Source organism: Felis catus, chromosome B1 (assembly GCF_018350175.1).
Source record: "Felis catus isolate Fca126 chromosome B1, F.catus_Fca126_mat1.0, whole genome shotgun sequence".
NCBI classification, from domain to species: Eukaryota; Metazoa; Chordata; class Mammalia; order Carnivora; family Felidae; genus Felis; species Felis catus.
Genome location: NC_058371.1, coordinates 105226480 through 105238760, shown reverse-complemented (window position 1 = coordinate 105238760; position 12281 = coordinate 105226480). Strand labels below are relative to the sequence as shown.

The window sequence follows — 12281 nt, the reverse complement described above, 5'->3', positions numbered from 1 at the left end:
ACTCCAGTACACATATGCCATTGCCTATGAACATATGCATACAGATGCCTGGGCTATGTGTCACACACACACATACACACACACACACACACACACACACACACACACACACAGAGTTTTTTTTTTCTCAATAAAGCCAAGCATGACAGCCTGCTGCATAAGATGTAACCAATTAGCAGAGATGAAAGAAAAACCTATTTTTATTTTGATTCTTAATTATATTATGTGTGAAGTTCAGTGTGTCTTTTAAAAACAATGTTCTGTCATAAGGCATATGTATGTTCCAGACATGTATCTAGAGTTAGGTATATTATTAAAAAAAAATAATGGTCTGGATTCTGAATTTTGATCACTTAAATACTTAAAATGAGTCAGAATTCAATTGTAGAAATTGTTAAGGACAAAATGTTTATGAAAAATACTATATCAATAGCAGATTTCCAGAAATTTTGTTGTATTAGAATTTCCCAGCTTTCCAAGTGCCTGAGTGGCTCAGTCGGTTAGGCATCCGACTTTGGCTCAGGTCATGATCTCATGGTCTGTGAATTTGAGCGCCACTTTGGGCTCTGTGCTGACAGCTCAGAACCTGGAGGCTGCTTCAGATTCTGTCTCCCTCTCTTTCTGCCCTTCCCCTGCTCACATTCTTTTTCAAAAAAATAAAGTAGAAATATTAAAAAAGTAGAACTTCCCAGTTTTCAAATGAATGAATGAATAAAAGAACTTTCCAGATTTCATGTACAGATTATTTAAGTAATAGTCTTTATTAATGCTTTTTTTTTCTTGTGCCTCTGAATATGGGACTACTTTATTCAGTTGTCTTACTGATTCAAACAAGAATATAAATAACATGAAGACATACCATGTTGTGTCCTGATCTCACACAATTGTGTCAGTAATGATGAGAAATAGGCTTTGCATAAGTGGGATGTGAATCATCCTTTAGTGTCTCTAATATCCAAACCAGTACAGAGGCAGAAATCTAGGTTTGCAATCTTTTCACAGGGCTATGTTATAAAAACTCTAGATTAGCTACATAAAGAGTACCTTCCAAATCACATCCATACACATACATACACAATCACAGTATAATTTGAAATCAGCTTTATTGATGTAAAATTCATATTTAATAAAATCTACCTATTTTAATGTACAGATTGATGAATTTTGACTTATGCGTATATTGTATACACGACCGCAATCAACATATAGAACGCTTCCATTAATCCAAAAAGTTTCCTCATGCTTCTTTGCAGTCAATCCTTTTCGCCTCACTCCTGGTCCACTAGCAACCAATGACCTACTTTCATTTAGCATAGTGCTTTTGAGATTCCTCCCTGTTGTTACATCTATCAGTAATTAGCTCTTTTTTTAATCATTATTATTCCACTTTATGGATATAACACAATTTGTTCATCCTTTCACTAATTGATAGGCATAGGGTTGTTTCCATTTGTGGCTACAACAGACATTTGTGTACAGATCTTTGTATGGACACGTATTTTCATTTCTCATGGGTAAACACCTTAAAATGGGGTTCGTGGGTCATATAGTAATTATATACTAAGATATATAAGAAGCTTTCCAAAGTAGCTGTAATATTTTAATTTCTACCAAAAAGGTATAGCAATTCTAGAGGTTCCACATCTTTGCCAACACTTCACATTAGTCTTTTTAAACTGTTGTTCTAGTGAGCATGTAGTGGTATTTCATTTGTGATTTTAATTGAATTTCCTTAATGACTAATTATGTTAAGCAATAATTCCATTTGTTTATTGATCATTCACATATGGTTTTTTTTGATGAAGTATCTGTTCCAATCTTTTACCCAATTTTTATTGGTATTATCATTTTTTGTTGAGTTGAATTATATATTCTGATACAAGTCCTTTATTATGTTTTACATATGTAGTCCAGTCCTATGTTTTACAAATACCTTTGTCCAATCCATGGTTTCTCTTTTAATTTTCTTAAGTGTTTTAGAAAAAAAAAGTTTTTAGTTTTGATGTGTCCAAAATTATCATTATTCTTATTTTAGCATTCACCTTAAGAAATATTTGCCTAAAGGGGTGCCTGGGTGGCTCAGTCGGTTGAGCTTCCAACTTTACCTCAGGTCATGATCTCACAGTCTGTGAGTTTGAGCCCCACATCGGGCTCTGTGATGCTGGCTCAGAGCCTGGAGCCTGCTTTGGATTCTGTGTCCCTCTCTCGCTCTGCTCCTCCCACACTCATGCTCAGTCTCTCTCTCTCTCAAGAATAAAACATTAAAAAAAAATCTTTGCCTAAATAAAGGTTACAAAGATTTTCTGTGTTTTGTTTTTTTAATGTTTATTTATTTTTAAGAGAGCGTGAGCGAGGGAAGGGCAGAGAGAGAGGGAGACACAGAACCTGAAGCAGGCTCCAGACTCTGAGCTGTCAGCACAGGGCCTGATGCAGGGCTCGAACTCATGAATCGTGAGATCATGACCTGAGCTGAATTCGGATGCTTAACCAACTGAACCACCCTGTGTTTTCCCTATGTGTCTTTCCTGTTTACTTTGAGAATTTTTATAGTTTTACCTCTTAAGTTTAGGTCTAGGATTGACTTCAAGTTAATTTTTTATACAGTGTAAGTAAGTGTCAATATTCATATTTCCCATATAGATATCCAATTTTTCCAGATTAATTCATTTAAAACACTGTTCTTTCCCATCAAATTTACTTGAAACCTATTTTTTAAAATCAACTGATTGTAGATGTGTTGGTCTATTTCTGACCTTTATTTTGTTTGAAGCCCTGCATAGGGCTCCACAATGACCGTGTAGAGCCTGCTTGGGATTCTCTCTCTCTCCCTCTCTCTGCCCCTCCCATGCTCTCTCTCTCTCAAAATAAATTAACTTTAAAAAAAAATAAAAAGTAAAAACATTTTGGTGAACTAAAACATAAGTTTAGTACGTTAACTAATTGGAATTAAAATAAAAACAAAAAAATATACTAAAAATAATAAATAAAATATAAATTTAATATGCTACTATTATTTTGATTACAATTATGCCATGCAAATCAACATTTATAGGTACAGTTACTTTAATACAGAGCTCATACCAAAATAAGAAAGTGCTCTGGAAGAAAATTAAATGGATTATAGCCAGAAAATGCTAAATTTAGTCACTCCACAGCACACCAAAACCCTTTCTCTTCTATTAGTCTGCAATTGTATGGTACGAGTACTATGTAAGTCCATAAATATGGATGAAACCTGACTTGTCATTTCTAAACCCTACACAGGAAAAGAACTGACTTGAATTTTATAAAACTTTTTCCTTCCAGAGGAATAAGGTAGGCTTATTAATTTCTATTAATAGGAGACCTTCTGCTGACAATTTTTCTATTAGGAATCTGGCAAACTCACAAATATGACAGATGGACTCAGAATTTAGAAGTATGCCAAAAGACTTTATGCAAAATGACTTAGTCAAAAAATATACCAGTTTCTCTGGTTATAGATTAAGATCCAAAAATATATTCATGTTTTTGGTCATTATGTCTTAGAAATTGCTTGCAAAATACTCTTTTGTGCTTTGTATTTTGAATTTTTTTTAGGTTTGATTCTCATAAAGGCTTCTGGTGTCAGTTATTGGAAGAAGGTAAAACAAAATGCCTTGGAAAAAGCAAAGGAAGAAAATACCCTCCAATGGATCCTGATGTAAGTACAGAGCTTATAAATACAAACTAAATAAGCAAACAATAAGTAATATGTATTTTCTTATGAAAGTAGTTACAATAAAAATGTAACCCCTCTAAAAACTAAAAGTGATATTTGTATTTCAATGTATCCAGGTTGCTTCTTTTGATTTTTCCAGTGATATATTACCTGTCATGCAAGAATAAAGGAAAACAACAGAAGTTTCTATTTTAAAGTAGAATAAAGAAGGCAACATCTCATGACAAAAAGAATGATACATTCACAAAAATTTTAGCACTAAATATGTTAACTGAAACCAAGACAGGAAATACATCAACTGGAAATTGAAAGTAGGACCAAAAGATTTCTATTTTTTTCCCACTAAGTTACTCTATAGTAGTAAGTGTGGCCTGCATAATATTTCTTTGGTGGTTTTCTTTGGTTGATTTTAAAATTTACCTTTGGAGTACTATGAGAAAAATCCTTACACATTAACAGGAACTAAAGGGCAATTTCTATGATATTTCAAGAATCTAATATAAAATATATCATTTTCATTTATGTCAAAGCTATTTATTATATTTATTAAAACTAAAATGCTTAAAAGACACTGTAGAACATCTTTCGTAGCATTTTATTTTACTCCTATCATACACAGACATACTGAGACATAATATTAGATTTTGTGGTAAAGAAAGATAAGAAAAGCCAAACTTTTAGGATATCAATACTTCTATACCTCTCAACAAGGTTTCTGTGTAATAAATTCTGGACTGTTTTTAACTCAGACACTTCTAACACCAAATGTGTAGAGTTTCATACCAAGCAATGATACAAATTTATGCAATACAAATAGGTACCCTACAATTTAACTCAATTGTGATTCTAATTACCCCAAATTAGTGTAGACACCACAGGTAAACGGCCTACTACCATAAAGCTGCCCTCCCTTCAGGCTCCAATAGCAAGTAATGGGTTTCCAGGTTACTGACTTGTGTCCAAAGTGGCCACAAATCAAAGGCTGTCATGGCCCCTTCCTCAGGTTTTATAATTTGCCATAACCATTCACAGAACCCAGGAAAACACTTTTACTTTCTATTCTTATAAAGGATATAAATGAATAGCCAGATGGAAAAGTGCATAGAACAAGGTCCAGAAGGGTCGTAAGCACAGGAGCTTCTCTCTGTGGAGTTTGGGGTGTGCCACTCTCCCAGCACATGGGTGCCTTTACCAATCCTGACATTCTCAAGTCCTTCATTGAAGGTTTTTATGGAGCTTCCATTTATGGAGGCACAATTGATTAAATCACTGGCCATTAGTAATTAACTCGATCCACAGTCCCTTTTCCTTGTTTGGAGGTCAGAGGGGAGCGCTGAGTTCCAACCCTCTAAGCATGTGTTTGGTTCCTCTAGGAACCATCCGCCCTCTGAAGTCACCTCATTAGCATAAACTTAGGTACGGTGGAAAAGGGCTTATTATGAATAACAAAAGACACTCCTCTCAGCCCTATTACTCAGGAAATTGCAAGGGTTTTAGGAGCTCTGTGCCAGGAACCAGAGATGGAAACCCAACACATATATTTCTTATATCACAGTATCATGTATATACTGGGTTTATTTGAAGGAGTAGAAGTGGTTGATTTTATGCAAATAGTGACCAGAGGAAAGGGAAGAGTAAGAAGCCTTCACAGAGATCACGGAAACACAAATGTGTAGAATGGATGAGAGCAGGCAGTACCGTCACCACACTGCTTCTCTTCCTATTACAGAAAAATGTCAGTACCCAACTGTCACCAAAACATCATAGAAGACATTTAATCCAGGTAAATTAAGAAAGCTGTTGGCCTCCTTCTACTTGTACTTAGTTTGTGAAAATACAGTGTAGAAAAAGAATAAAAGCTGACATTCTAAATTTATACCACTAAAATCTATTCTCTCTCCAAATCAAAAGCATGTAATAGACTCTTTAATAATAGGCAAATAAAATACCTGATCTTGAACGTATTATATGATTCCTTTTTATTATGGTTTTATATTATATAAGTATATATTACAATTTCCTCATGAGTTTGCATGAAATAGTCAGATTATATTGAGATATATTAACATATCTCTTATCTGTGATTTTACCATCTAAAAAATTCCCCCTTATGAATGACTGTCAGATAACAACGTATGTTCAATAAGTCTTATGTATGACAAAGTTCTGTTCTGGTAACTTTTGGCCTGAATATATTAGACTCCAAAATAGAACATATTGTATTTTGCAAATCTCATAACATTTATCTTGCCATAATGAGGGAGCAGAGCAACAAGAGGAAAGAGTTACTTGATTAAGGTGACAGGATTATGGGGACACACATACACACATAATAGGGCACAGGACTAGGGTTATCTACATCGGCAGCACTGACAGAGGCAGCCAGGGTTAAAAATGATGCCCCAAAGGCCAATAAGTTGAAGTGAGGTTGAGATAATCCTCAGTATTAGACGTTCAATCCAAACTCCAAAGGGATGGAGAGTAGAAATGGATCCTAGGAGATTCAGTTCCAGAGTTAGTTAAGATGTTGGACAATCACTTACTCTGTGGAAATTTTAGGGAGCAGGCTGGCAGGAACTGGGTAGCCCCAGGCTGCTGTTTTTCCAAGCAGGACTTCAGTCATAAAGAGAAATAGCACAAAGTGGGCCATTAAGAGAGAACATAATGGGGAAGTTCAGAAACTCAAACTCTGCACAAAGACCTAGGGCTCATCCCTAGATTCCAGGTCTGGCTGGCAGCAGAGGAGGCACAGAATGATCAGGTTCCCAGAGGTAGATATATGGGAAACATAATTTATCTTTACCTTTTCCGTTTTTTTTTCTTTTACATTAATTTATTTATTTTGACAAAAAGAGAGCATGAGTGGGGGAGGGGCAGAAAGAGAGAAGGAGAGAGAGAGAGAGAGGGAAAGAGAGAATCCCAAGCAGGCTCCACACTGTCAGTGCAGGCTCCGTGCAAGGGGCTTGATCTCATGGACCATGAGATCATGACTTGAGCCAAGACCAAGAGTCAGATGCTTAACCAACTGAGACACTCAAGAGCCTCTAGCTCTACCTTTTTCTTTTGCCTGAATATGCCAGCTGGGCCTGTTGGTGGTTTTAGAGCCAATGACTGAGGAAAAACAAGAGCAGAAATGAGACAGAGTGACACTTAAATCACACAGTGGTTTGGATTCTCCTTTGATCACAGTAATGGTTAGAATATAGCACAAATATTCTATTTAATTCCAATGAGCATGATTCCCATAAAAATTACACTTACTTTGAAATTACCAATACAAAATGAGGCTTTTTTTCTATAACATTTAAAATGGAGTACCAGATATGACATTTTAAAAGATAGCACAAGGAATTAAATAAAAACTTTTTTTTTTCTCAACGTTTTTATTTATTTTTGGGACAGAGAGAGACAGAGCATGAACGGGGGAGGGGCAGAGAGAGAGGGAGACACAGAATCGGAAACAGGCTCCAGGCTCTGAGCCATCAGCCCAGAGCCTGACGTGGGGCTTGAACTCACGGAGCGCGAGATCGTGACCTGGCTGAAGTCGGACGCTTAACCGACTGCGCCACCCAGGTGCCCCTAAATAAAAGCTTTTTAAAGGTTCAGCTCAACCAAAAATCTCAGAATAGTACAAAGCCAGGAGGTACAGATACAGCTGCAGAAATCCTCCCTTTTACAACATTCCTAACAACAGGGGCTCCTGGGTGGCTCAGTCTGACTTCAGCTCAGGTCATGATCTCATAGTCTGTGGGTTTGAGCCCATCATCAGGTTCTGTGCTGACAGCTCTGAGCTTGGAGCCTGCTTTGGATTCTGTGTCTCTCTCTCTGCCCCTCCCCCACTCATGCTCTGTCTCTCTCTCCCTCAAAACTAAACATTAAAAAAAATTAAAATTAAAAAAACATTCCTAACAACAGTAATCCAACCTATTTATGAACCCCGTGAAATGCCATATATAGCATAGCCCTTTTCATTTTTGGCAGTTTCAATTACTAAAATATTTTTTCTTTTTTGAAGCAAAATCTGTCCCCCACTAAGGATAGTTTGCAAGGCATTCTTTTCCTTCCTTGGGTGAAATCATTCAAATATAGGTTAGAAGTTTACCTGGTTTACCTACTGCATTTATTTTATTTATTTTATTTTTTTTTGACAGAGAGAGAGAGAACAGGAGAGGGGCAGAAGAAGAAGGACTGAGGGAGAGAGAGATCTTAAGAAGCCTCTCCTCCCTAGCACAGAGGCTGACATGGGGTTTGATCTCATGACCCATGATGGTGAGATCATAACCTGAGCTGAAATTAAGAGTTGGTCACTTAACTGACTGAGCTACCCAGGTTCTCCTACCTACTGCATTTTTAAGCTTACTTTTAAGCTTACTTTTAAGCTTTATATGCCTTAAAACATCTTTTAAGACAGTATTATGGGAGTGGCTGGGTGGCTCAGTTGGTTAGGTGACCAACTCTTGATTTTGGCTCAGGTCATGATCTCATGGTTCATGAGTTCAAGCCCTGTGACAGGCTCTGTGCTAACAGCACGTAGCCTGCTTGGGATTCTTTCCCTCTCTCTCTCTGTCCCTCCCCCACTCTTGCTCTTTCTCTCTCTCTCAAGATAAATAAACATTAAAAAAAAAAAAACAGGATTGTGTACCTTCCAAATCTAAATGCAAATTAATGATGACAAAGGAGTATTTTATATTATGGATGTACCAAACTAACATTCTCCAAAGCTAGGATGATTTTAATAGAGCATAATATTAAACCCAATCAATTGTTACAGCTATTTTTCAAGCAACACGATTGAGTTAACATTTAATTCTGCACAAAGAAATCACATGCTTAATACAAAAGCTCTTTCCCTCGTAAAAACAGTGGATGTATGGGGCACGCTCTCTGTCTCTTAAAAATGAATAAACGTTAAAAAAAAGCGTATGTATGTAGAGTGTCTATTTTGAGGAAGAGAGTCACTGTGTTTATGTTGTGCTAAATAAATAGCCCACATTCTTAATATAAATTTCAATCCGGGTATGGTATACTTGATGCAGATTTAAACATCACCAAAATATATGAAGTATGCTTTAATCAACAAAGTGAAATGTACTTTTATGTCCCACCAGAGCAGAGCATTTCTATCAAGCTACTACAGAGATCACAACGTGGAACTCTCAAAGCTACTGCACAGACTGGGGCAGCCTCTGCCATCCTGGCTCAGACAGGAGCTGCAGAAAGTGAGATAGCACTGAGAAAACTCCTTGAGAATCCATCTTCTACGTGACATTCACCTTTCCCAAAGCTTCCAGAAGCTACCAAAAGGCTGTTTAAAAATATACCTCTTCAAATGAGAAAAAAGAACAAAGTTCCTTCCATGTGCTGGCATGTGGATGATTAGGGGGGAAAAAAAAGAAAAGAAAAAATATCTGTTATGAGCCTTGAGGCCTATGGCCTTTCTCTTAATCCATATCTGAGCCTGTGGGATTATTGTAGACTACTGTGCACACATGTGGAAGTCAACTGCAACCAATATAAGTATCGAACACAAATGCAGAATTGTCCATTTCATAGTAATATTTACTGTTTTATATATCAACTAAGATTGTGTCTCTGTAGGTTTTTAGAACACTGTTTGCCTGTATGATGTTTTCTTATTCTTTGATTCTATAAAGTGTCCTACAAAACAAGAAGCAAAAGAAACATCACAATGTAGCATAAAATGCCAAAGGCATAATACCCATGAAAAATGCTTGCCAAGATATAAATCCACTGAATATTTAGAAAGAATTGTAAATGACCATTTGTGCTAGATCAGAGAGTGGAAAGGTTATGTATGAGGTTTATGTGCATCAAAATAAAAAGATAAGTGCTATAGCAAAACAAAAGTGATTTTTCATACACATACTCTAGTGCATTTATGTAAAAATTAATGACTCCTCTGTCATAATGTAATTGTTATACTGAGATACATTGTAAAGCCATTGAGAGGTGTATGGAAACACACTGAGTATACCAAAACAGTAAATAATAATGCAAAGTGTACTCACTGAATCCTCTAAAAGGGAGAAATTATAGGGGTCTCAAGATATATTATTGACAATTTAAATCCTCTTTTTGTGAGCTACAAATCTACTCCAATAGTCCTCACTGGTTCTGCAGAAATACTTGCACAGAATGTGAGGGATATGTCATCTACAGAAACATACTGACTTTTAAAAGTGAATAACTTTTTTAAAAATTTTCCCCAGAACAAAATCTATTAAAGGAAAACTAAGCACAGTGTCTCTAGATGATATGTTATTTATTTACTTTTAAATTATAGAAAAACTACATTTTTCCAGAGAGTTTAAAATGAAATTGTGATATAGAGATTTGTAACAAAAAAAAACCCCACTGACATATGATTTATAATCTGATATTTCCCATGATACTTTCAATATAAGGCAGAAAAAAATAAGCAGGGCTAAGTCCCATTTTTTAAAGAATATTTGGTGTATTCTCTTGTGGAGGACAATAAAACATAGTTAAATTTATGGATTATCTACTAAATTAAATAGAGGAGGTACAACAATGAGGTAGACATGATTCCTAAAATATATTTACGCTTAAGTTTTAAATGATCATATGACTAATCTTAAAAAAAAAGAATCATACTTATTGACCTCTGCTTATATTTACTTAATTTTTAAATTCACTATACACATAAAAAAAATCAAGTAGTACATAAATTCCCTGCTATGAGTATATAAGCTTTTAAAAATATTATGAAAAGTATGATCAAAAGAAAAAAAAAAAAAGATACCCAAGGAAAAGCTACAACCCAAATATTTTCCTTGTCATTACAATGTGTAAAACTAAACTCTATCAATTATGCTAATTAAAAACAAATTTTGAGATCCTTCCACTTACTACAAATTTGTTAAATTACATTATAATTATTAATTAAATATTTTTTAAAGTTTTATGTACCCAAATGATACACTCATTTTTTAACAAACAAGCTAATAGCCAAAAGAAATGGAGAAAGAACAAGTTTTTAAGGCCCCTACAGTAAAAGAAAATCAGAGTCATTTGGACAAATATGGTAAACAGTCTCCATGCTTACTGCTGCCTTTCTTAAAGCAGCACTTGCCCAGCATGGTAGGGAAATGAGTGTAGTCTTTCCACTCCACTAATTTAAGAAAATTGGCTTGAGAGGGGCATGTGTGGTGAGAACAGGCCCCAGCAGTTACATATGGTATCGTGCTTTTATTTTGACAACATTTCTACTTGATAAAAACAGAAAAAGAAAAACTGATACATTTATGTTTTAATGATGAGATGTGCATTTAAATTTCTAAACAAAGCTGCTAATGGCATGATTTTGTCTAGGTAAACTGAGTTAGCTCTACAGCCCACCCTTTAAGATAAATGTTAAAAAAAAAAAAAAAAACCCTACTGGATGATTGTATAATGAAAGAAAAAGGAAGAGGTCATACCAAAATTGACTCATTCACAGTACAGGTATTATGCTGTCCATAGAAGCAAACTTTTGAAAGAATTCTTGACCACTCAATGTATCTTGGAGGCAACATCAAATTCTAGAGGACATACATACTTTCTACATTATATACTCTGGCTGATTATTACACTATTCTAAAAGTAACAAATACATACGAGAAAAGAATGAGAGCTAATGTGATTTAAAACTAGCTTTGTATAGAATTCCTTTTTCATTGCTTAAAATTGGAACTTCCTTAGGAAGAAATGAAATGGTTATTTTAATGTTTATAGCTATGATATTCTTGTCATTCACATTGAATGAAAATTACTGGAAACATTTTTTCTCTGAGTTTTTTAAAATAAAAAACCTGGATATAATTCTGATAGTAGCATGGTACCTCATATATACAACAATAAACTGTGATAAGAAAATGAGGAGCTTGGGCCTGATGATTTTAGGTAATAAGTACATATTTGATTGTTTGTGTTTGCCTGGGACAGAGTGGGAGGTGGTTATAAAACACAGGTGCCACCAATATAACTCAAAATGGAAGGATGCATAAGAAACCTCCAATTAGGAAATAAGTAAGTTTATTTTTAATAATATAACCTCCCACAGATCCTTCTAATCAATATTAGTGATTTTTTTTTTTTTTTAGTTCTAATAGAAATAAAGCAACTCCTAGGGACACCCATGGGATCCTAGAGTAAGGGAATAAGAGAAACACACATGAGAACCTGAATGATTACAACATTTTTTACTCCCAGCACTCTGGTCTGCTTCCGACAAATGGGCTCCTTTCTTTAGAGCTTTAAAAGGTGTTAGCTAGTCTCTCTTTTATTAAAAATCTGTCAAAACAAACAATGTCTGGTAAGAGAGAAAGAAAGAAAGAAAGAAAGAAAGAAAGAAAGAAAGAAAGAAAGAAAGAAAGAAAGAAAGAAAGAAAGAAAAAAAAAAAAAAGAAAAGAAAAGAAGGGAGGGAGGGAGGGAGGAAGGGAGGAAGGAAGGAAGGAAGGAAGGAAGGAAGGAAGGAAGGAAGGAAGGAAGGAAGGAAAGGAGGGCGGGAGAAAGTGGAGGGAGTTAACCACATTTTCCACAAACATTTTCTTCTCTATT

The 12281-nt window shown here is 35.3% G+C and overlaps 1 protein-coding gene across 1 annotated transcript in view; it reads left to right on the top strand.

Moving 5' to 3' along the window:
• The window catches only part of NDST3 (N-deacetylase and N-sulfotransferase 3), a 184482-nt gene extending 172883 nt beyond the window's left edge, over nt 1-11599 (top strand). Inside the window, exons 13-14 of the mRNA XM_019829011.3 lie at nt 3580-3682; nt 8809-11599. Coding sequence (XP_019684570.1) covers nt 3580-3682; nt 8809-8928 — 223 coding nt within the window. The 3' untranslated portion in view covers nt 8929-11599. The remainder of the gene's footprint in view (nt 1-3579; nt 3683-8808) is intronic.
• Nucleotides 11600-12281: the final 682 nt, after the last annotated feature.